Below are 20,072 nucleotides of genomic sequence, written 5' to 3'. Positions count from 1 at the left end.
ACATTCTAGCTAAATGAAACACTTCACTAAAAACAACATTTCTTGTTTTGTTATCGATTTTGATATCGTCAAAAGTTCCGGGAACAAGCAAAATTTTAACTGTATCAGGAGTCCTTGCTCTAGATAGTGCAACATAAAGCTGACCATGAGAAAAAACAGGCTCGCGTAGATAAATTCCAACATAATCCAAAGTCTGGCCTTGAGACTTGTTAATTGTCATGGCGAAACATAGCCGGATGGGGAACTGGGTTCTTATGAAAGGAATACCATGTTTTTCATTGTCAGAGGTTTGTAGAGGAATTCTGGGAATGAAAACTCGCTTCCCTTTGTGCTGTCCAAACACAATTTCAGCACAGATGGTATGCCGGCGTAATTCCCTACATATAAGCCTTGTGCCATTACATAGGCCTTCAGCAGGGTTCAAGTTTCTGAGAAGCATGATAGGACAGTTTTCTTTAAGCAATAGATTATGTGGAGGGAGTCCCTTTGGATTTTGACTATGTAGGAAGTCTTCATAATCTCCTTGAAACCTTTGATTGACAGTTTTATCTGAACTTACATAGGTATAAAGCTTGCCTGGAAATTTTTCAATCATCACCTCATTAAGTTCATCAACAGAGCTGTTTCTAGGAGAAAGGATGCATCTGTTGATCATTTGATAAGGATCAGCTGAATAAAGATTCAGGTCTGGGAAAACAAAATGTATTAATCTGCATTTAACATCGATGATTTTCCAGTCAAAAAAACAAAACATACGAGCTATAAGTCATTGAAAGAAAAAATAGGCGATAGATATCGGAATAACCTGGCCAAGGACTCGTGTTTGTCATGATAGGGAATTACTAAGTGAGAAGGAAGCAATATATCTGCATTTTCGTCAACAGGCTCTCGGCCTTCACCAATACGTAACAAAAAATCAGAAAAGGCTGGGTTCAAAATAGCTCGCATGTTTGCTCTCAATGTCAACTTGTGCATAGACAACCACAATGGTGAACTAACAAGGCTTGATTCTATCAAATCCTGTTTAGAAGCCTGTTCAATAACTGGTAGAGTCTGTCGAAAGTCTCCACCAAAAACAACAACATGGCCACCAAAGGGCAGATCAGAATCTTTCAAGTCCTGAAGCAAATCGTTGAAGGCTTCAATCGTTTGTCTCTTAGCCATGGATGCTTCGTCCCAAAGGATCAATTTAGATTCACAAATCAACTTAGCTACACTGCTCTGTTTGCTGAGCTGGCAAGTTTTACTCTTTGTGAAATCCAAAGGAATTTTAAACCTAGAGTGTGTCGTTCTTCCTCCAGGAAGAATCGATGCTGCAACACCAGAGGTAGCAACAGCAATTGCAATGTAACCTTGTGACCTTAAAGCAGACAGTAGCGACCGATATAGGAAAGTCTTTCCGGTTCCACCAGGGCCGTCAATAAAGAAGGCTCTGCCTTCTGAAGAGAACACCGAGTGTAAAATTAAATCAAATGCATGTCACTGTTCAGCGTTCAACTTCGAAGGCAGTAATATATCCTCAGGATCAACCACAATGTTCCTCTCACTATCTACTTCTCTGGTGATCCGTTCAGGAGCAGCAAAGGAATCAGTAACTATGTGAAACTCATTCAGACTCTTACCCATCTGTACTAATGACTTATTAATGTCTTCCAGAACTTAGTATACTTAGTATACTTTTGAGCATGAATATAATCTGCCGAGAGGTCCTTTTGAAACCTAGTCCACAAGAGTTTAGGATCAGTGGGAGAGCAGTAGAATAGGAGAGTAGCAAATAATAACCGCAATGATGATGGCATCTGAAAGGCTACAGCTTCCTCTAGAGTTTCTTGTATGTAGTTATTAGATTCTAACAAACCCAGCCTAAGAGCAGCTTCTCTAAAGGAGTTCATCCGTTCACCGCTAACAGTTAAAAGATGATCAAATGACGTTGGGCCACGAACATGACATAACAAAAGGCGCAAAAAATAGCGCTCACCTTCCTTTGGATTTGCCGTAACTAATCTCCCTATTGCTCGGCAACGCTCCCTTTCGGACCATGATTTTGTTTTAGGAGTCCACACGAAATGTTCTGGAAATTCCCTATACAAACATTTTAAGGTCTGTGCCTTTGCATTTGACTTGTTTGTATTAAAAAATTCAGTCAGCATCGTCCTAGAGAAATCGATATTTTTGAGCAAGTAGTTCAAATCTGAATTACTGTCAAAAGAAATGGGCTGCTGAGCAGGAAGTTGGACTTGAAGAGTATAAACGGATGGAGTCATTTCACTAAGGCGGAATTCATAGATTCGCCATAATGCTTCCGGTGGAGATATCCACCTAGCTTTCTGAAAATTATTGATTTCGTCAACATCAGCAGAAGAAGGCTGATCGATGACCTGAAAACTGATAAGATCAGGTCCTTTGAAGACATATTTATAAAGGTATTTGACAAGCTTGATAGTAGAACATATTTCCACATTCATATGGCAATCGATCAAAGCAAGGAGGTATCGATTATGAGGTATAACCCATCGATTATCCAATTCGTGCCGACGAACTTTCACCTTTCTACCATCATCCCTCCTTCTATAACACGGGTAAGAATCTTCGGCATGAATAGTATGGTCAGAAAAATCTTTTGGATAATGGCTTTTACAAGAACCATTTTTCATGCAAGGGCAACTCCTATTCATATCTCCACAGGGACCGTGAAGCATATGTTTAACAACGAGAGAGTACAAGTGCTGATGCTCTTTTGGATCAGGAAGTTCAGCACAAACAATTTTATCATACGATTCAGCATTTAATAATTTGAACTCAGGCTTAAGAATCAAAAGGACATGAGCATGAGGAAAGCCGCGCTTCTGAAATTCGATAGCATAGACACACGCTGCAACCTCTCCAAAAATGTGTTTGTGCAGAAGTTCATTCTTGACCACTTCAAATTTAGCTCTAAAAACTCTAGACAATAAATCAGGCCTATCCTGCGGCTTTTCTGTATATTGCAAACTTTCCTGAATTTCCTTCCACATTGGATTGCATGTCATGGTCAAAAAAATGTCAGGCTTTCCATATTTCTGAACCAAAGCCATTGCATCCAAATATCTGCGTTTCATGTCCCTCGGACCCCCAATAAAAGAAGCAGGTAAAATGGTCCTTCGACCAACTTTAGAACCCTGCGTCTGACCAATAGCAATGCTATCTAAAACCCCTTGGAGAATTTCAGTACGTATTGCATTTTTTTTTTCTGTGAAAGTCAAGTCTAGACGTCTCAATCTTAATATAAGAACCCACGACAAACTGTTGAAACAATCTAAGGGTGTGCAGCAGCATAGATGTATCATCATCTCTCACTTGGAACTTGTAACAATAATATTCTCTAGCAGACACAAAATAGTCCTCACTCCAACCCTTGTCAGCAACTAAAAAGAATAAACATATAGACATAATGAGGAAAAAATGTACACCTGATGGATAAATGGATTAAAAAAAAGGCAAGGGAAAAATAAACATGCCTCTTTGTTCCAACTCTAACAGCTGTGATGGAGTATCTATGGAGGAAAGATCAACAGATTGGTTGATGGCAGACAAATTCCCCTTTTTCTCCTTCTTATGAAAGCGCTTAATTCCATAATGCCACCCAGATTCACCTCTAGGAAAGAGGAGAGGGTACTGCAAAGAATCACAGCATCCATAATAAGGCTGAACTCTATAACTCGTGCTAGAGTGACTATAGACTTGAATGTGAGGGCGCATATCAACTGAATCATCATCAATTTCAGTCCAAATAGCAGCAACTTGGGATGCAGTAGGAAGATTATATACTCGCTGGTCTAAGGCAGGATTAGAATTGAGAATAATTGTATGATCCTCAAGATTTGGAAGATCCCTTAAGCTCTTAAAGAATTTTGCATAAGGATTATCTTGGAGTATACTCATAAGCAGCTTCAAAGTACCCTCACGAAGCTTATCACAGTTTTTAGTCCTCCTCTTTAATTCTTCATCAGTATCATAAAAGTATAACTGAATTCCACTAGGTTGATCACCGTTTGACAACAAAGAGTTCAAAAAGTGATAAACCTGACCCTGAACTCGAAACGTATACACTCCATGCTTGTTTTTTGTTAATTCCCTGTCATATTTTGCAGCATACGATGTAAAAGCAACATTATTATTATACGTGCGGGCTTTTCTCCGAAAGTCCTCGCATTCCTCATCAGAACCAGTAAATAATCGCTTCAGACTGTAAGGCATGGGAGGAGAGACAATTTTAACCTCGCCGCCACGGCAACAAAAAGAAGGAGGCTCCATGTGAAACCTCTTAGCACCGCAATGTTCACAAGCTGGAACATTGGGGAGGATAAGAGATTCCTCAGGGATTTTTTCCAGCCTACAAAGTTTCGAACGGCTACGGCGACGAGAGGGAGCTGTAATTTCACAGCGAAAAGCTATCATGGCTAGAGAACTGGAGCCAAGGATAACAGTAAAAAAGAATTAAAAGAACAAAGGGTACGGGAGGTTACGACCAAATAAATAGAAACATAAAATGGTATGAACCATTAGTAGCAAAAGCTAAATAATAGATGCAGGCTTCGGGACAGCTACACTGGATAGCCACGAAGGAACCAGGATTAGGAAAATTGGCTGAATAATAATATTACCACGAGACAAAGCAGATGAAGGCAAACTTTCTGGTCCAACACGAGGAGATAGCTGCCTAGTAGAGCAGAACTGGGCATCAGCTGTATGATGCACAGCACTGCAAAGTTGATTCTGGCAACCAGAGTGCAGATAAGGAGGAGGTGTTTGAGTAAAAAGGTGGCAAATCTCCGCCTGATAAATAGACGGCTGAAGTATGTCGTTGGTGGCAGATGCTGAGTCCATGTGCTGTTCTGCAGCATTAACCACCAACCGAGACAGGAGAGTACACAATAAGCAAATGTAAAGTTGAAGGAATAGAAAACAAGTGCCTCAAACGAGTAGAAAAAGTTTAACTTGTACCACCAGGAGAAGAAGATGGAAATTGAAGGTGTAGGCCAGTAGAGAAGGAGGTTTCATGCTGGCGATTTAATGCAGGAAATCCACCATTAAGATAGCAACGTGATCGTAGAATATCCCCAGCGTCCCGACCACTAAGCGCAGGAATACCTAAATTACTTAGCGCGGGCGGCAAATTTGGATTTGACCGGCCATAATACGTACTATTGACATGTTGGAAAGGACCACTGGGGAAAACACAACTGAGAGAGGTCCCAGCATTAAGTTGGCTACTCTCGACCTCAGCAAGAAGTGAGGTAGTTTCGCGACCAGCAACAGGAATAGAAAGCCTCTGTTTTTTTGCAGAATTAGCATCACGACGACGGCGCAAAAGGTCAGCCTTTTCATGCTGCGGCATTTTCGCATACCGTTTACGGCGTCTTGCATTCCTATCCATGTTCTTAGACCGGAATACTCAAGAACAGAAAGCAAGACCAACAATCAGAGAGGAAATGACTTAACAGCATCCAAACCGCAGAACAAACGAGAGCAAAAAATAGAATAGATGGAACTAAACAGAAAAGGGCTAAAGGCACGCACCAGAGGTATACAACACAGGCTAAAGTAAATTATCCAAGAAGGAGTTCCAGAACAGCAGGAGAACAATAAAAGGATGCATAGCAGAACGAAAAAGCACAAGGCACAATAGCTAAAAAACCTGAAGCGATTCAAACAAAAGCCGACCAAGAGCACACGCCTCCAAAGCAAAAGGATCACCAAGAGGAACAGGGATGCCGCAGGAAATAGCTACAGGATTAAAAAAAAGATCAAAACTTCAGCATGCACAGAAGAACAGAAACAAGGCAGAAAAACATGGGCAAAAAGTAAGAAGAAGGAAAACAGGTCACAGAAGGCACTAACAAGCATTACAGCAAACAAATAAAGCGCAAAAAGAAAGGACCCGAAAGAAAGCTGAGGAATGAGGGAAAAAATATAAAAGACGAAAAGAAAACGAGGAAAAGACGAAAGAGAAGGGAAAAAACATCTGGAAGCAAAAGAAGCATAAACATGCACAGCATAAGTGCAGGCAACAGGAGACCTCCTTACTACAAAAAAACAGAGCGAAAAAAGATTAAGAATCCCGACGCGGGTTCATGGAAAATGGCAATGCAGCAGCAGGCCAAAAAGCTAACAAAGGTGGCCAACGAAGAGGCGAAAGAAGCTAAAAATCAAGAGAAAAGACAGGTAAATCTCTGGCAGCAAAAGAAACAGGAACATGCAGAACATCAATGCATCATAACAAAGCGGAGAAAGAAAGATTAAGAACACGCACCTGTGGGTTTGGAAGGCGGCAATGCAACAGTAGCCACCTATAAAGCTAAGAACCAGAAACAAAAAGAATATAGGATGAACAGAGGTAAAAGACACAACAAAAAAATTGGAAACCAGAAGGAAGCATGAGGACAGACCAGAGCAAACAGCAAACAAGCGGGAGCAGAAACCAGCAAGCAGGAGGCAGAATGAAGAGAAGCAGCCCAAACGGAACCCAAAAAGGAAAATTGCCCAACAGAAAATCGACGGAATTGTCCAACGGTTACGAGAGATCCTGCCATAGCCGTACAGAGATGAGCTGCTGAACTGTAAAAAATTTAAAGCCTCAGACGGCAGGAATTCGGCGGCAAAGGTAATTTTACATAGATGGACACCACCCCACAAAATATCACCAACGAATACAAAAAAACAAAACAAGTAAAAAAAAGAAACCTTGGTGGGGAAAGCGTAATTTCAGCACTTACCAGCAAGTTGCTGTCCCCAAAAAATGACTAACCGATGACTAATGACTATGACTATGATTAAGACAGCATCACAACTGTCTCGGAGGAAAACGAAAACAAAAGAGACCCATGATTGAACCACCTACCACGAGAAACAAAAAAAAAACAAACCTACATGGCAGCACCACCGGCCAATCCTCAGTTGCCACATGGGCGGACGACCATCCCAGGTGGCAGGGGGCTTCCCCTCTTTATCTATATGTTTAATAAAGAATCACAAGACTTTGCAAAAACTATGAAAAAAAATATAAAAATAAAAAATAACCAGTGTTTACTTGCCATATGTCGCGCCTCATTTTTTTGAAAAAATAATAATAAAAATAAATCTAAGGTATTTAGGTGTTAGAAAAGAGTTCGAGAGTTACGGTTGAAGAAAGTGAAGGCAAAGATTTGATAGAACCAAATTTAAGGCACCCTTTCAATCTAACAAAAGTTAGTTGTGAGATTTAGTCGAAAGATTTATTAATGTAACCTATAAAACTTATCACATTTGGATGTTTCTACATGGATGCAAATCTAGACCTAATGATAGGGTCTAATTTTATCTTTTATTTTATTATTAATTTCCCCTATTACCTGACTTGGTATGGATTAATTAGTAGATTCTACTCACTTTTAGTATTTTGTATTTATTTCAGGGAGTAGAACGAAAATATGATAACAAGTGCCAAATTTGACAGAAAAGATGTCTAAGCCACAGAGCTTATTCCAGGGGTATTGTTGACAAGGAAGAGATTACGCCTATTTTGGTAATTCCGCGAGGGAAGGACAGCTGGAGGGCTTGGTGCTGCTGTTGTGCCGCCGCAATTAAAAAGAAAGGAAGGGAGCTTTTCGTGGGGGGAGCAGCCGCAGTTGTTGATTTTTCCTTCTTAGTCTTTTAGCTAGTTTGTCTTCCTGACGCATGGAGGGTTGCTTAGGAGTTTAGCTTTTGCCTTTGACTTTTCTTATGTAACTTTTGGTCTCCTGCTCCTACCTTCTCCCGTGAATGTGATGATCAAATTGGAAAAGCTCTTGACTTTAATTCCTTTCAATTCTTAGTCATTTTCTCTTCTTCGGATGTCGGACAAAAACAAAGACAATCAGTTGCCTCCTGCGGCTTGTTTTTACAATTGAATAGAACAAATTGATTAGCCCAACTTCCCAGTCGATGGCCGCAGCTCGTGCTTCAATTCCTTGGGGATTTTGTTCATCAAATATGAACTAATCTCCTCCTTCTAGTCAAGGAGCAACGAAGGCTCTGGTTCACCTAAAAATTGTGAGATCGATTTAATTTAATCTTTTTCTTTTATTTATTGGTATTCGCATATTCCCTGGTTACAGTGCTTATGATTGTTTAATTGATTGATTGTCTTGGATCCGGATAATTAGTTAATTTGATAATCTATTGTCAATTGGGACGTTAAATCCGTAATTGTTTAATTGTCTCAAAATAGTAATAACTGGCATGATTGGGTTTGTGTCAGGGGAATACGCGGGCTAATCTAAAATAACCCTGGTAGTGCGTTATTTGGTTAGAATAGGGCTCCTCTAATACGTAAGACAATTGGGGAATTAAATCTTATGGGCGTACCTAAGATTATTTCTCAATTAGAGCAGTGATTAACGGGCGTACCTTAATCATCGACACAGTAAGGAGGGGTTGACTGTCATCGCTTGTTTGGCAGTTATAACCTATTTATTAGTAAATAATTGGGATTGCCTTTGCTTCAATGATCAATTAGGTGCACCATTGCTGAAGTTATTTCTTAGCTAGAACTTTAGTTATCATTCATTTGTGTTTAGTAAATTATTATTTAATTTTTAGTAGTTCCTTGGATTTTATTTGCATTTATTTGATTGTCACTCTCTGCACAAAAACACCCCCTAGTCACTGTGAATTTGAAAAGAAACAGTTACACCCAGTCCCTGTGGATTCGACCCTGCTTACCACTATCTACAGAAATTACTTTTAGTTTGAGCAGGTTTTTATTATTGCACAGGTTTCGACACCTTGTCACCTAATAAATATCGAGAGGGTTAAAATATCTCTTCAAAATTTAATTGGTACAAATCACATTAATTGTGATACCCAAAATTATTCTTAGAAGAAATCACAAATATGCAAAAATTAGACTCGAAGAAAAGAAGAATTATAATATATAAATATACGTGACCTAAAGGAGAGGAATGCAACATAATGGGTGCGAGGGACTAAGATTCGTGACTCAATTTTTCCTTTTATAGAGGAGATACGAGCGTGCTAAGACTAAGAAACCATACTCGTTCATTTCCCATATTTGAAGGGTGACTCTCTTAATCCTAATCAAGCAAATGAACTAACCTATATCTAATTTCCTAAATGGAATGCAAGTCTAAATGTCATGTTTTGCGCACATAGGGGTAAGGAGGATAATATATAGAGGAAATATTATACAAGATGTGAAAAAGATCCTAAAAATGAAAGACATGTATGAAATGCAATGAATGTCATGCAAAGAATATGAATCTATCGTGAAAACAGCCTAAAGGGTTTAGCGTTAGACTAACCCATTTTTACAAGTCTCCACTAGCATTGGACTAGTGAGAAATTGGAAAGAAAGGCCACAACTAGCGTTGGACTAGTGTGGTAACGTCATGCATTTAATATAACTATATAAAGCATATAAAGCATAATTAAAACAAGTAAACACATAATGTACATAACACATAAACATAATTTCTAGATGCAAAACCCTAATGAAAACGAGTAAATACATAAATACATAAGCATGCAAGCACCCAAACAAATAAACGCAAATAAAAGTCTAACTATTACATTTGGGGCCCTAATTACAATCTAAGGGAGGAATTAAAAATAATAAAAATCTATCTATTACATAGGCTAGCTAAATATATGTATTGAGCTCCTATCTATTACAATTTGGCATTTAAATGCCTCAGAAATAATCACCAAAATAAAATAAATGAAACTTAAAATGAATAAAATGAGTAATTAAAAGAAAAGACACTCAAAGCAACACATTGGAGCACATAAAAGAATTTAAAATAATAAAAAAGATTACCTCCCTTGAATTGAGGTTGGATTTGCCCTATTTATACTCCAAAATCAACAAAATGGTTATGGCACCAATTTAATTAACAAATAAATAGAAATAACTATGAAATCTACCAATTAAAACACTCAAATGAAGTATAATTAACAATTAAACAAGATAAACAACTTGTGTTTAAGAAATCAAAACTGCTAGTGACCTAATTGCAAAAATTAGGAAAGTTTTTAGGGTCCAATTATAATTATTACAAATATTAGGGGTTAAAATTTAAAAACAAAGTTTAGGGACCAAAATGCAATTGCATTAAGGATCGGCTTGAAAGAATTCAAAATGTTTTAGTGCCACAGAGAAAATATGCAAAAGTATTGGGACTGAAATACAATTTTGGTCACCAGATCACTTAAGGGAAAAGGCCAACGGGCCTTTTATTTATTTCCATGGGCCAAGACTGCCTTCCGCCCATCAGAGGATCCAGAGAAAACGGACGGGAATCTATCTTTTGGTCCATCCAAAAATGTTAGGCCATGCCTCCCAAGCCCGACCAAAAGCCTCAAGGAAAAATGCACACCAGTCTATCTTTTTACCAATGAAACCCAAACAATAATGAATGGGCTTCAATTCCCGAGACCAGATCAAAACCCAGAAGATTAAAACAAAACCATTACCAAACAGCCCAACATAACAACACAAATCTAATGCTCGTCTTATTTACCAAACCCAATCCATATATTAAATCAACAAAAATGATTAAGCATTATTTATGCCTTGAAACCTAGAAATATTCTGACAAAAAAACTATTTAAAACATTAAAAAAGAGGATTAAAACTTAAAAGGGGTAAAATTGATTTTTTTTTCCAGATTTTGAGCTATTGTGAAATTAAGCAAAAATTGGGGGGCACAAATGAAAATTTTCAGAATTTCTTGCAATCTTCTACGAGGCATCATCCTGCAGCTTCCTGGGAAGCTATATGCTCAGAGCCACTCCAACAAAATGCTTTTGGAAAGAACTTCTAATTTTCAAAAGCGTAAAAGCCAAACAAACATTCTACATTTTCAATACAAATAATACTTCTTCTGTCCTATATTTGAGTCATTTTTTAAGAAAACTAACTTTTAAGGGAATATGTATTTATTGTATCTGAATGAGGTAGATTTGTGTGATTTTACAACGCTATCCTCAAATTCAAAATTTAAAAGTATGAGCAATGCATTGGTAGGTGAAAAATGTATATTTGGATAGCCAAATAATGGCCAAAAATTATTTGCTTACATCATAAATACAATTTTCAACATATTTTTTTATCTTTGCAATTACCTTTTTATCTCACATACATCACATCATAAAAAATGCTACAGTAATTATTCCAAATAATATTTCAAATAATCTCCTATCCAAACACACAGCATGGTTAAGTAAATGGGAGAGCTAATAAAATGTTATGTTAACCTTAGAAAATTACTGTCATTTTGAACATTCAAAAAGGGAAAATATAACATGAACAATGAGACTGAAAAAGAGTAGCCACTTTTCTGTGAACGGAGTTATAGGCTACAATTCCTTTTGCATTATTCCTCTATAAATGTGGAAATGGTGTTTGTTCAACTTGTAGAGCAATCAAGTAGCCTAACTCCATGTAATTCCAAAAGTTCTAAGAATGGAAAAGGTTGAGAATCTTGTTGAGCTTCGTGAAGCTCAAGACTATGCAGGGAGCCAAATATTCAATTTCAGAAAATCTCTAAAATGTGCAATTGAATTGGGAATCCCAGATGTCATTGATCAACATGGGAAGCCCATCACGCTTTCTGACCTGATTTCTACCCTCCCAATCAACCCTTCTAAATCTATCCACATCCATCGCTTAATGCGAGTCTTATCGAATGCTGGCTTCTTTGTCCAGCAAAATGAAGGTTGTTCACTCTCTACTGTAGGTCGTCATCTTTTAAAGAATGAGCCTTTCAATATGAGGGCATTTATATATTATGTGAGCGATCATATTGCACTGAAGCCCTAGAATTTCTTGACTGAGTGGTTCAAGAACGATGATCCCTCTCCATTTGATACAGCACATGGGAAAAACTTCTGGTCTTATGCTGCTGCAGAACCTCAATTTGGGAAAATCTTTAATGAAGCCAAGGCTGGTGACTCTAGTTTAATTGTTGAGGTGGTGATGGCCCAATGCAAGTCTGTGTTTGAGGACCTGACATCTTTAGTTGATGTTGGAGATGGCACTGGTGAATTTGCTGAGGCCATTGCCCAAAAATTTCCCAACTTAGAATGTCTTGTATGTGATCTCCCACAATTGGTGGCCAACCAACAGAGAACTGAGAACTTGGACTTTGTTGCAGGAAATATACTAGAGATGGTACCTCTTGGTGATGCAATCTTACTCAAGGTAATTAGAGACATCCACCATCCTTGCTTTAACCATTTGAATATTTTGAGAAATAAGGTATAAATTGTGCTATACAGTATTTTATGATTCCTAGAAAACATTCAAAAAAAAAAAGCTCTAACCTTACCAGTTGATTTGGCAAGAGCTAGCGTTGACTTAGATGGCAATCGTAAAAATAGAATAACAATGAATAGTGTTAATTAATCGCAGTTTACACCCTAAACTTTAGAGATTATTTACACTTGGAAAACACACGGGATCCTCAGTGCCACTTTTTTCGTGGCAATTCAGTGTCATTTCTATATTTATGCCAAGTGTCCTATTTATTTAATTTGTCATGTATTGTTTATTTAAATTTCTTCTATCATCATGTGATAAGTGGAATGGGTACTGGATTGGCATCGAATAGTGGCATAAAGGATCTCAACTGTTTAGAAAATCTAAATTTTGACAATGAAGACAAGCTTTGCATTCACTATAACAAAAATAACCTTTAACGGCATTTAAAGGTGTTAGTATAGATAATCTAACCCGACACTTTATCTTTCCTCACACCTCAGACAAGTGTTGTCCCTTCCAATGTGGGATAGGCTCATATATTCAAACGTGTCAGAAAAACTATGCTGTTATAACATCCCATCTACCAACAAAAATTCCTTTTCTTGATAATTGAAAGTGTCAGGATAGCTATAGTACAACATTAGGATATCGAATTCTATGCTGACACTTTTAATTGCTAGGAGTTTTTTTTTTTTTTTGATATAGAAGCAACCTGCAGGTAGTGCTCCCTGCTATATATTCCGTCAATCAGAAACCCAAAAGACTTGTAAAATTATCCCAAAGAACAGAATGCATATAAGAAAATATGCTATGATGCAAAAATCTAGAAACATCAAACTTGAGCAGCACCGTGATTATGAGAACTGAAAATGCCAACTCCCATAAGCAAGAGAAGATTTGTCATCATGTTTCATACATCAAAAGATTCACAGGAATGATTCATATATAACAGATGAGCTCATGACTAGTAAGGTTAATGGCAACAAGAAGTCCGTACAGATATCCAGACATGCCTGACAAATGGTAAGCTAATGAGAAGGAGCTAAAAGCGTAACTAGCGTTCATTTACACGACATGAATTACACATCAAGAAAGTCAATCGACTCTCAACAGCTCACTTGTATCTTGTAGGCTGAAAGTTCTTCTATCAAATGCTACTGCAAAACAGAGGAAGAACAAGATATAAGCATGATTTTGACAACACAAGACTGCAGGACCAAGGAAATGGAAAGATAAAGGAGTATATACGGAACAATCAATAATGTTTTCATGGTTTTTAATGCAAATGAGTCTCAAGGACCCTATCAGGAAAGAAATTTTTCTTCTAACAATCTACTGTCATCTACACAAATGTTGAGCACTAGCAAGAAAACACAAACCAGAATGCTTACCCGGAACCAAGGCAGTACATTATTGTAGAATCAATTATGAATCTATCACAAGAAAGAGAAGTATCACGGTTTTAGAAGCTGATAGACAAACTGTGAGTGGCCTAGTAACTATCAACATAAGTTCGTAAGGCATAGTGGTTTTTACCCATTACATGCTATTTACTGATAAGAAGATTAATTGCATAAGGCATAACAGCAATAGGCATCATAGTAAGACTTACATTTAGCATGTAGCTATGTAACCATTTTCTGGTCCTCATGTGTTGCAGCCTGATGATGGTACCACCTTTGATTGTATCCCCTTGTTGGGCATTGGTATCTGATACAGGTCTAACAATCTGCAAGCCAAGTTTAATCATACCTAACCTTAGAAAATTATGATGATCTAGCAAAAAATAGATACTAGAAAAAGAAACATACCCAATAGCTGTTTGAGTCATCAACGTTGGGAAAACCAGTGGCGGACTGCTGCCCACTACCAGAGCCATATGGTACATCATGCGAATGCAGCCTAAACTTTGTTCTCCCATGCATCAACTTGGTCACTGACCCATAAGTAATCTACCAAAATCACAGATGCCGAACAAAATAAGAATGACTTAGCACAAAGCCCCATTATACAACTATTAGAACTCAAAGCATCATACACCATTTTTATTTTCGCTACACAACAGAAACCACAAACTATAAAAAAGGAAAAAAAATCAAATTTAATTCATAAATCAGCTCTTTAAAAAATCCAAATTGCAATTTTTAACTGACACCCAACTAGATTTTTAACAAAAATTATCGAGGCATTTCATCAAACATGTCGAAGGCTATTACTAATTCTACACAAACAACTCCATTTCCTCTTTCCCTGTCCTCTTTTAGCTTAGAAACCTCTGAAACGCTAGAATTTATAACCATCACATGCCTATAATAGCACAAACTTGGTCAAAATTTTGAACCAAAAATAACTATAAAACAACTTTCTGCATACAGTTTCAACAAATAGGGGGAAAAACACACACACACAAAGATGCACTGCATATCTGTGCAACTACAGGAACGCAAAAACCACGAATTTGAAGTAGTAAGTGGGCTTTCGGTTTACCTGGATGCCTTCAGAAGTGGCAGAGACGGGGGAAGAGGTGAAATCGGAGTCAAGGGTAAGAAAAAGGAAAATGGCGAGACCGAAAAATGAGATTGCCATTAGTAAAAGTAAGCCAATGAACCAGGTAGTTTGCCAAAAGAGCAAACTGAGATCGGACTTGGAAGACGGTTCTCGATAAACTATTCGAGTCGGGGGAGAAATTTGTTGAGCCGAATACGAAGAAGAAAAAGATGATGACCCGGAAGTGGGTTTCCTTCGAGAGAGATTTTGTTGCTGATGCTGCTGTTGGCTGCCTGAGGGAGCCACGGTTGAAGCTTTATGGAAATCAGAGCTCCAATCACAGGCTCTGATGCTTGGAAGATCCTAATGATGAAGATGAAGGTGGGGCTAATCGTAATCGGAATCGTGTGGGGACGGGTACGAATGTCAAAGATGAAGGGCTTTTGGAGCCAGGGGATGAGGAAGTGAGTACCCTCTCCAATGGTGTCACCGCGGAACCGGTCGAAGAGGACAACCCGCTACTCTCCGTCGACAATGTAGAGGGAGGAGTTGAGGACGGTGGCGTCGATACCCAAACCAATAGAGACAAAGAGAGGGGGAGGGGGGCTGGAAATGGTGGAGCCGGAAAATGAAAATTTTGAGCAATGTTTTGACTAAGTGTTTTGGCCGGCAAAATGAAAATTTTGAGTATTTTAAGCAAATGAATCTTCCGCCAAAATCAAACGATGCCATTTTGTATCTTTTTTTTTTTTTTTTACATCTCACATTTTCTCAAGTGTCATGTTAGGTAGTCTAAAGGCATATTATTATTTTTATATCTGATAAAATAAAAAAAATTAGAGTATATATTATTGAGTTGGTAATAAGTATCATGATAGGAGTGCTATAATGACACAAACCAGCAAGTGTCCTTATAGGAATGTGAGGAAAGACCATTTTTGTTGTAGTGATTAGAAAAAAAAAAAAAAAAGATCTACCTCCATCCAAAATATGAGTGTAATGACATCTCCCATCTATTATTGTTAAAAGTACATCTTTAGGTGCCACTGTTGTTTAGCATCATATGAGATAGAGGATAATGTTCCAAATACTAAAAATATATTCAAATCATAGTAATAAGATTAAAACAGCACAACTCTCAATTTCTTTTTACCCACACTTTTAGATATACGAACCTCGACAAATAGTTTCAAAAATTTTATTGATAAAACTTTTTGAAGAAAAATTCGTTCTTTATATTCAAAAATTTTAATATTAATAAAATAAATTTAAATAGATATTAAGGTAAATGAGATGATCAATAGTGAATTATGGATAAGAAATAACATATATGTGGCTAGTCCTATTTCAAACACAAAAATTGGAGACGCAGTGAAATTATTGTGAAACTCTATGAAATTTATTGAAAAACAGATTCGAACATACTACTTTTTGCGAAAAAGTAATCCGTTCTTGTCAACTAAACCAACTTGCATTAGCCTTTGTTTAAATATTAAATTCAATTAATTGGATTGAGAATCAATATTCAACTAACTCACAGTAGCCGGGGGAGGGTTATCAGAGTTTTCTCCACTATCAAGTTTAAAATTCGAATCGAGTACCTAGCTCGCTGTAGGGTGGAAGAGGTGGGAGATGGGAAAAAAAACTTGATTAATTGCACGCAATTGAAATAGTTTTTACACCTTAAATTCACCAATTTTTATGTCAATTTTCCAAATCAAAATATTAAACGTCTGCCTATATCTTCTTCTTTTTTTCCTTTTTTGAACTTGAAGTACCGGATTGATTCAATGTCAAAACAATTGGATATAAGTTCTTGCCTGCTTGGTGGATAATGATACTTGTTGCTGTTAGTCAAATTTGGTGAAGCATTCGGAAACAAAGGTACAGGGGATGGGGCTGGCTGTGAGAAGCCATTGGAATTTGGAGGGAGAGTGCTGGAGAGTGTTAAAATTAAGAAGGGATACAGTCCGGGGTTCAAGAGCAGAACAGTTTTTTTTTTCTTTTTCTTTTCGGTTATATTTGTCCACAACATGTAACTCAACAGGGAGTTGGAGGTTCCTTTTTTAACTTTTTGAACGAATTGCTGTTATTCGCTTTATAGAAACTAATTGAGGCATCTTGTTGTGGCATCAGATTTTTCTAGCTTTGATTTTGTTCAAGACATCTAATTGCCCATTTATATAACTACAGAAATTTCTCTCCCATTTTGCCTGAACCAATATAACAAATTCATGATTACTTTTATTATCATACTTCACAGATTACTTGTAAAACAGCTTAGAGAGTACACATAACCACTACCATCAGACTATTGGAAATTATTTGTTCCTAACATTCTTTTCTGTCAAAATAAAGAAAAACACAGGAACAATATATCCATTTGATGCATGAACTATGTAACCCAGCTTGCATAGATTTATAAGTGCTATAATTTTTTCCGCCGACTGAGACATTTTGCTATGGCCACAACAATACTACACAAATCTTGAAACCTGTTACTAGCCTCTGTAAGTTCGATTGGTTCAGCCAGACCAGTGTCATTGAAACCCCTCTCACACTTAATTTCAGTATCAACAATATCAACGGCTTTGTTTTTGAGGGACTTGTGGTCACGAGCAATCAATAACTTGCGGGACTCGCCAATGAGTCCAATGGTGGATTTGTAGTCACCCAAGCACTGGTCTAATTGGACCCAGGTTCTGGAATCTGTTTGATTGTTCAGAAGTGAGCTGATCAGGTTGCATGCTTACTTTTTTGATAATAAAATAGAATAATTTTATTAATCAGGAGATCGAATCTGCAACAAGTGCAGAACAAATAAAAGATGGAGGAAAGTCTCTCCATATACAAGAATCTGCAAGATTAACAGCATACTTGGCAAAGTTATGAGCTGAAACATTAAACGACCTAGGAATCCATGAAACTTCCCAACACATGAAATCTTGACATAAGACAATGGTATCATCAATCAACAAGCCACATGATGAATCATCAGATTCGAAACACTCTAGCATTTTGATGACTTTTTGTGAATCTCCTTCCAAAACGATCTTATTGAAACCCAAAGATTGCAGTAGTTGAGTAGCATGTTTGGCCGCATATGATTCAACCACATTTGGTTGCATGCTTACTCGGCAGCAGCATTTGACACGTCCAGCAATTTTTTGCAAAGGACCTTAAGATCATAACCACGAGGTGGTATAGGATTTGATCTCAGAATTTGATCACACAGCTTAATGTTTCGTGTATCATAAACAAATCTCACAGATTTATGCAATGCAGCAACGAGAGGATTACAGTTGCCTTGATTTGATTGTTGCTGTTGTGTCAAGAACCGAAAAAAAAAATGTGGGTCTCATCTTCTCTCCGATACTTAAGCAAGCAAGGACTGCAATGCTGTCTAGACCCATTTTTTTTGAAAGAAAGGTTGCATTGCAGAATATTATGAAGCCAAGTTACGTGCAGGTTTGCAGTTCGTGCGAAACAATAATGACAATAGATTTTGGATCAGCCTCACCTCCACCGACATAATTCAAATTTTCCACGAGAAAAGGCTCCTTGTGCAACTGTTACCATCACAAAAGGGGGGGAGGGGGAAGTCTGATGATGTCAATTTGATGCTTATAAAGTTATTGGATAACTTGGTTGATTAAATATTAAAGGGAACGAATGAATGAGCTTGGAATATTTCCCGCTATCAGGTTCATGGTTCAAATCCTGTATCTGAGAGTTAGGAGCAGAAAAAATGTAGGGTGGAAGGATAAAATAAAACAAAAGAATATCACGAGGAAGATCTTGAATACTTGCACTACCATTTTGTTCAATCAAAAAGAAAATACTAGTTTTTGTTAAGCAGATAATGCATCATTAACTAGATTACACAGATTCAAAGAAACTAATACTCATGTCTTCCCTAGAGACGTTCTGCAATGGCAATATTAATACTACCAAAATCCAGAAACCTTTGACTGGCCTCTGTTATAAGTTGGATTGGTTCATCCACACCACTAATGTTAGCTTCGGCGCTGTCAATGTTAATTGCTTTCCACTAGAGGTCTTCATATTCTGTAATGGTTGGGGATTGGGGGATTGGTTGACTCAGCTAAGGAACTGAAGTATAGAAGGAGATGGAGAGAAGGGTTGAGAGAAAAAGGGGAGAAGCAGACTGAATAGAAGAAGCGGGAAAGTTGTATTCTCAATGATCAAATATTGCTTAACGCTTTACATTAGCATTGGCCTATTAATAGAAAGCTTCCTCACTAACTAATCAATAACCAACTTCTGCAAGTGGTAGCTGTTATAACAATTTCCGCAAGGTAGTATTTGGCTAACAGAATTTGGTTAACTATTTGGTCTTATTTCCTGCGGAATCATTACATTTGCCTCCCCTAAAAACAATCCTAGTCTCTAGGATTGAAATCAGGAAATTGACTCCTGATGACTGACAGGTCTTCCCATGTTGCATCCTCCTTCTGTAAGTCCTTCCATTGCACCAGAATCTGTTCCACTTTGTGTCCACCCCTATCAGTCCATCTGCGATCCAGTATAGAGGAAGGGATGATAGCAAAAGAGCCCTCCTCATTTGGCTGAGGTAGTATTGTGCTCGCTGGAGCACCCTTTGTGGATGGTTTTAAAAGCGAAACATGAAATACAGGGTGAATTGTAGCTCCGGGAGGCAGCTTGAGTTTATAGGCTACTGCTCCAACCTTTTTTTCAATTTGATAGGGTCCATAATACTTAGCTGCCAGCTTCAAATTCTTTCGAACAGCCACAGTGGTTTGTCTATAAGGCTGTAGCTTCAGGTAAACCCAATCCCCTTCGGCAAATGCCCTGTCGGTCCTGTGCCTGTCTGCAAATTGTTTCATACGGTTCTGAGCATGCAGCAGATTTTCCTTCAATAGGGAATTCCAATTCACTCTCTCAGATAACCAGTCTTCCACAGCAGCTACTTGGGTGTTGTCTGGTTGTAGGCAGAGCTGTGTTGGTTTATAACCATAGAGTGCTTGGAAGGGTGTCATCTGTAAACTAGAATGGAAATTGGTGTTGTACCACCACTCAGCTGCAGGCAAACATCTCTTCCAGTGGCCAGACTGTTGTAAACACATAGCCCTCAAGTAAGTTTCCAGACATCGATTTACTCGCTCAGTCTGTCCATCAGATTGGGGATGATATGAAGATGAGAAACTAAGGGTAGTTCCCACCTGATGAAAAAGCTCCTGCCAGAACAAACTGGTGAAAACCTTGTCCCTATCAGAAACAATATCCACTGGCAATCCATGCAGTTTATAGATCTGTTCGAAGA

General features: G+C 38.0%; 3 protein-coding genes across 3 annotated transcripts; 1 reads left to right on the top strand and 2 right to left on the bottom strand.

Annotated features, from left to right (window-relative positions):
• Positions 1-1,631: 1,631 nt before the first annotated feature.
• Positions 1,632-4,437, bottom strand: LOC113728613 (uncharacterized). Its single transcript, XM_072077396.1, has 3 exons — positions 3,498-4,437; positions 3,273-3,404; positions 1,632-3,229 (listed from the first exon to the last, which is right to left on the bottom strand). The coding sequence occupies exons 1-3, from the start codon at positions 4,435-4,437 to the stop codon at positions 1,632-1,634; spliced, it is 2,670 nt and encodes an 889-aa protein (XP_071933497.1).
• Positions 4,438-11,482: 7,045 nt separating this feature from the next.
• LOC113728612 (myricetin O-methyltransferase-like) lies at positions 11,483-13,147 on the top strand. Its single transcript, XM_027252999.1, has 3 exons — positions 11,483-11,735; positions 11,892-12,220; positions 12,986-13,147. The coding sequence occupies exons 1-3, from the start codon at positions 11,483-11,485 to the stop codon at positions 13,145-13,147; spliced, it is 744 nt and encodes a 247-aa protein (XP_027108800.1).
• Positions 13,148-13,219: 72 nt separating this feature from the next.
• Positions 13,220-14,866, bottom strand: LOC140036114 (stromal cell-derived factor 2-like protein). Its single transcript, XM_072077395.1, has 4 exons — positions 14,768-14,866; positions 14,092-14,232; positions 13,835-14,009; positions 13,220-13,293 (listed from the first exon to the last, which is right to left on the bottom strand). The coding sequence occupies exons 1-4, from the start codon at positions 14,864-14,866 to the stop codon at positions 13,220-13,222; spliced, it is 489 nt and encodes a 162-aa protein (XP_071933496.1).
• Positions 14,867-20,072: the final 5,206 nt, after the last annotated feature.

The sequence above is a fragment of the Coffea arabica genome, chromosome 2e (assembly GCF_036785885.1).
Source record: "Coffea arabica cultivar ET-39 chromosome 2e, Coffea Arabica ET-39 HiFi, whole genome shotgun sequence".
NCBI classification, from domain to species: domain Eukaryota; kingdom Viridiplantae; phylum Streptophyta; class Magnoliopsida; order Gentianales; family Rubiaceae; genus Coffea; species Coffea arabica.
The sequence above is the reverse complement of the archived record's forward strand: the minus strand, read 5'-3'. Positions and strand labels throughout refer to the sequence as shown.

Excerpts from the sequence above, each read along its gene's own strand:
- LOC113728613 (XM_072077396.1), bottom strand. The coding sequence starts at position 4,437 with ATGATAGCTTTTCGCTGTGAAATTACAGCTCCCTCTCGTCGCCGTAGC. Across the intron at positions 3,405-3,497 it reads GTTAGAGTTGGAACAAAGAG|TTGCTGACAAGGGTTGGAGT; the intron begins GCATGTTTATTT and ends TATTCTTTTTAG. Across the intron at positions 3,230-3,272 it reads GTTTCAACAGTTTGTCGTGG|AAAAAAAAAATGCAATACGT; the intron begins GTTCTTATATTA and ends TGACTTTCACAG.
- LOC113728612 (XM_027252999.1), top strand. The coding sequence starts at position 11,483 with ATGGAAAAGGTTGAGAATCTTGTTGAGCTTCGTGAAGCTCAAGACTAT. Across the intron at positions 11,736-11,891 it reads CTTTGTCCAGCAAAATGAAG|CACATGGGAAAAACTTCTGG; the intron begins GTTGTTCACTCT and ends CATTTGATACAG. Across the intron at positions 12,221-12,985 it reads GTGATGCAATCTTACTCAAG|AAGCAACCTGCAGGTAGTGC; the intron begins GTAATTAGAGAC and ends TTTTTGATATAG.
- LOC140036114 (XM_072077395.1), bottom strand. The coding sequence starts at position 14,866 with ATGGCAATCTCATTTTTCGGTCTCGCCATTTTCCTTTTTCTTACCCTT. Across the intron at positions 14,010-14,091 it reads ATGACTCAAACAGCTATTGG|ATTGTTAGACCTGTATCAGA; the intron begins GTATGTTTCTTT and ends CTTGGCTTGCAG. Across the intron at positions 13,294-13,834 it reads TGCAATTAATCTTCTTATCA|GCATGTCTGGATATCTGTAC; the intron begins GTAAATAGCATG and ends ACCATTTGTCAG.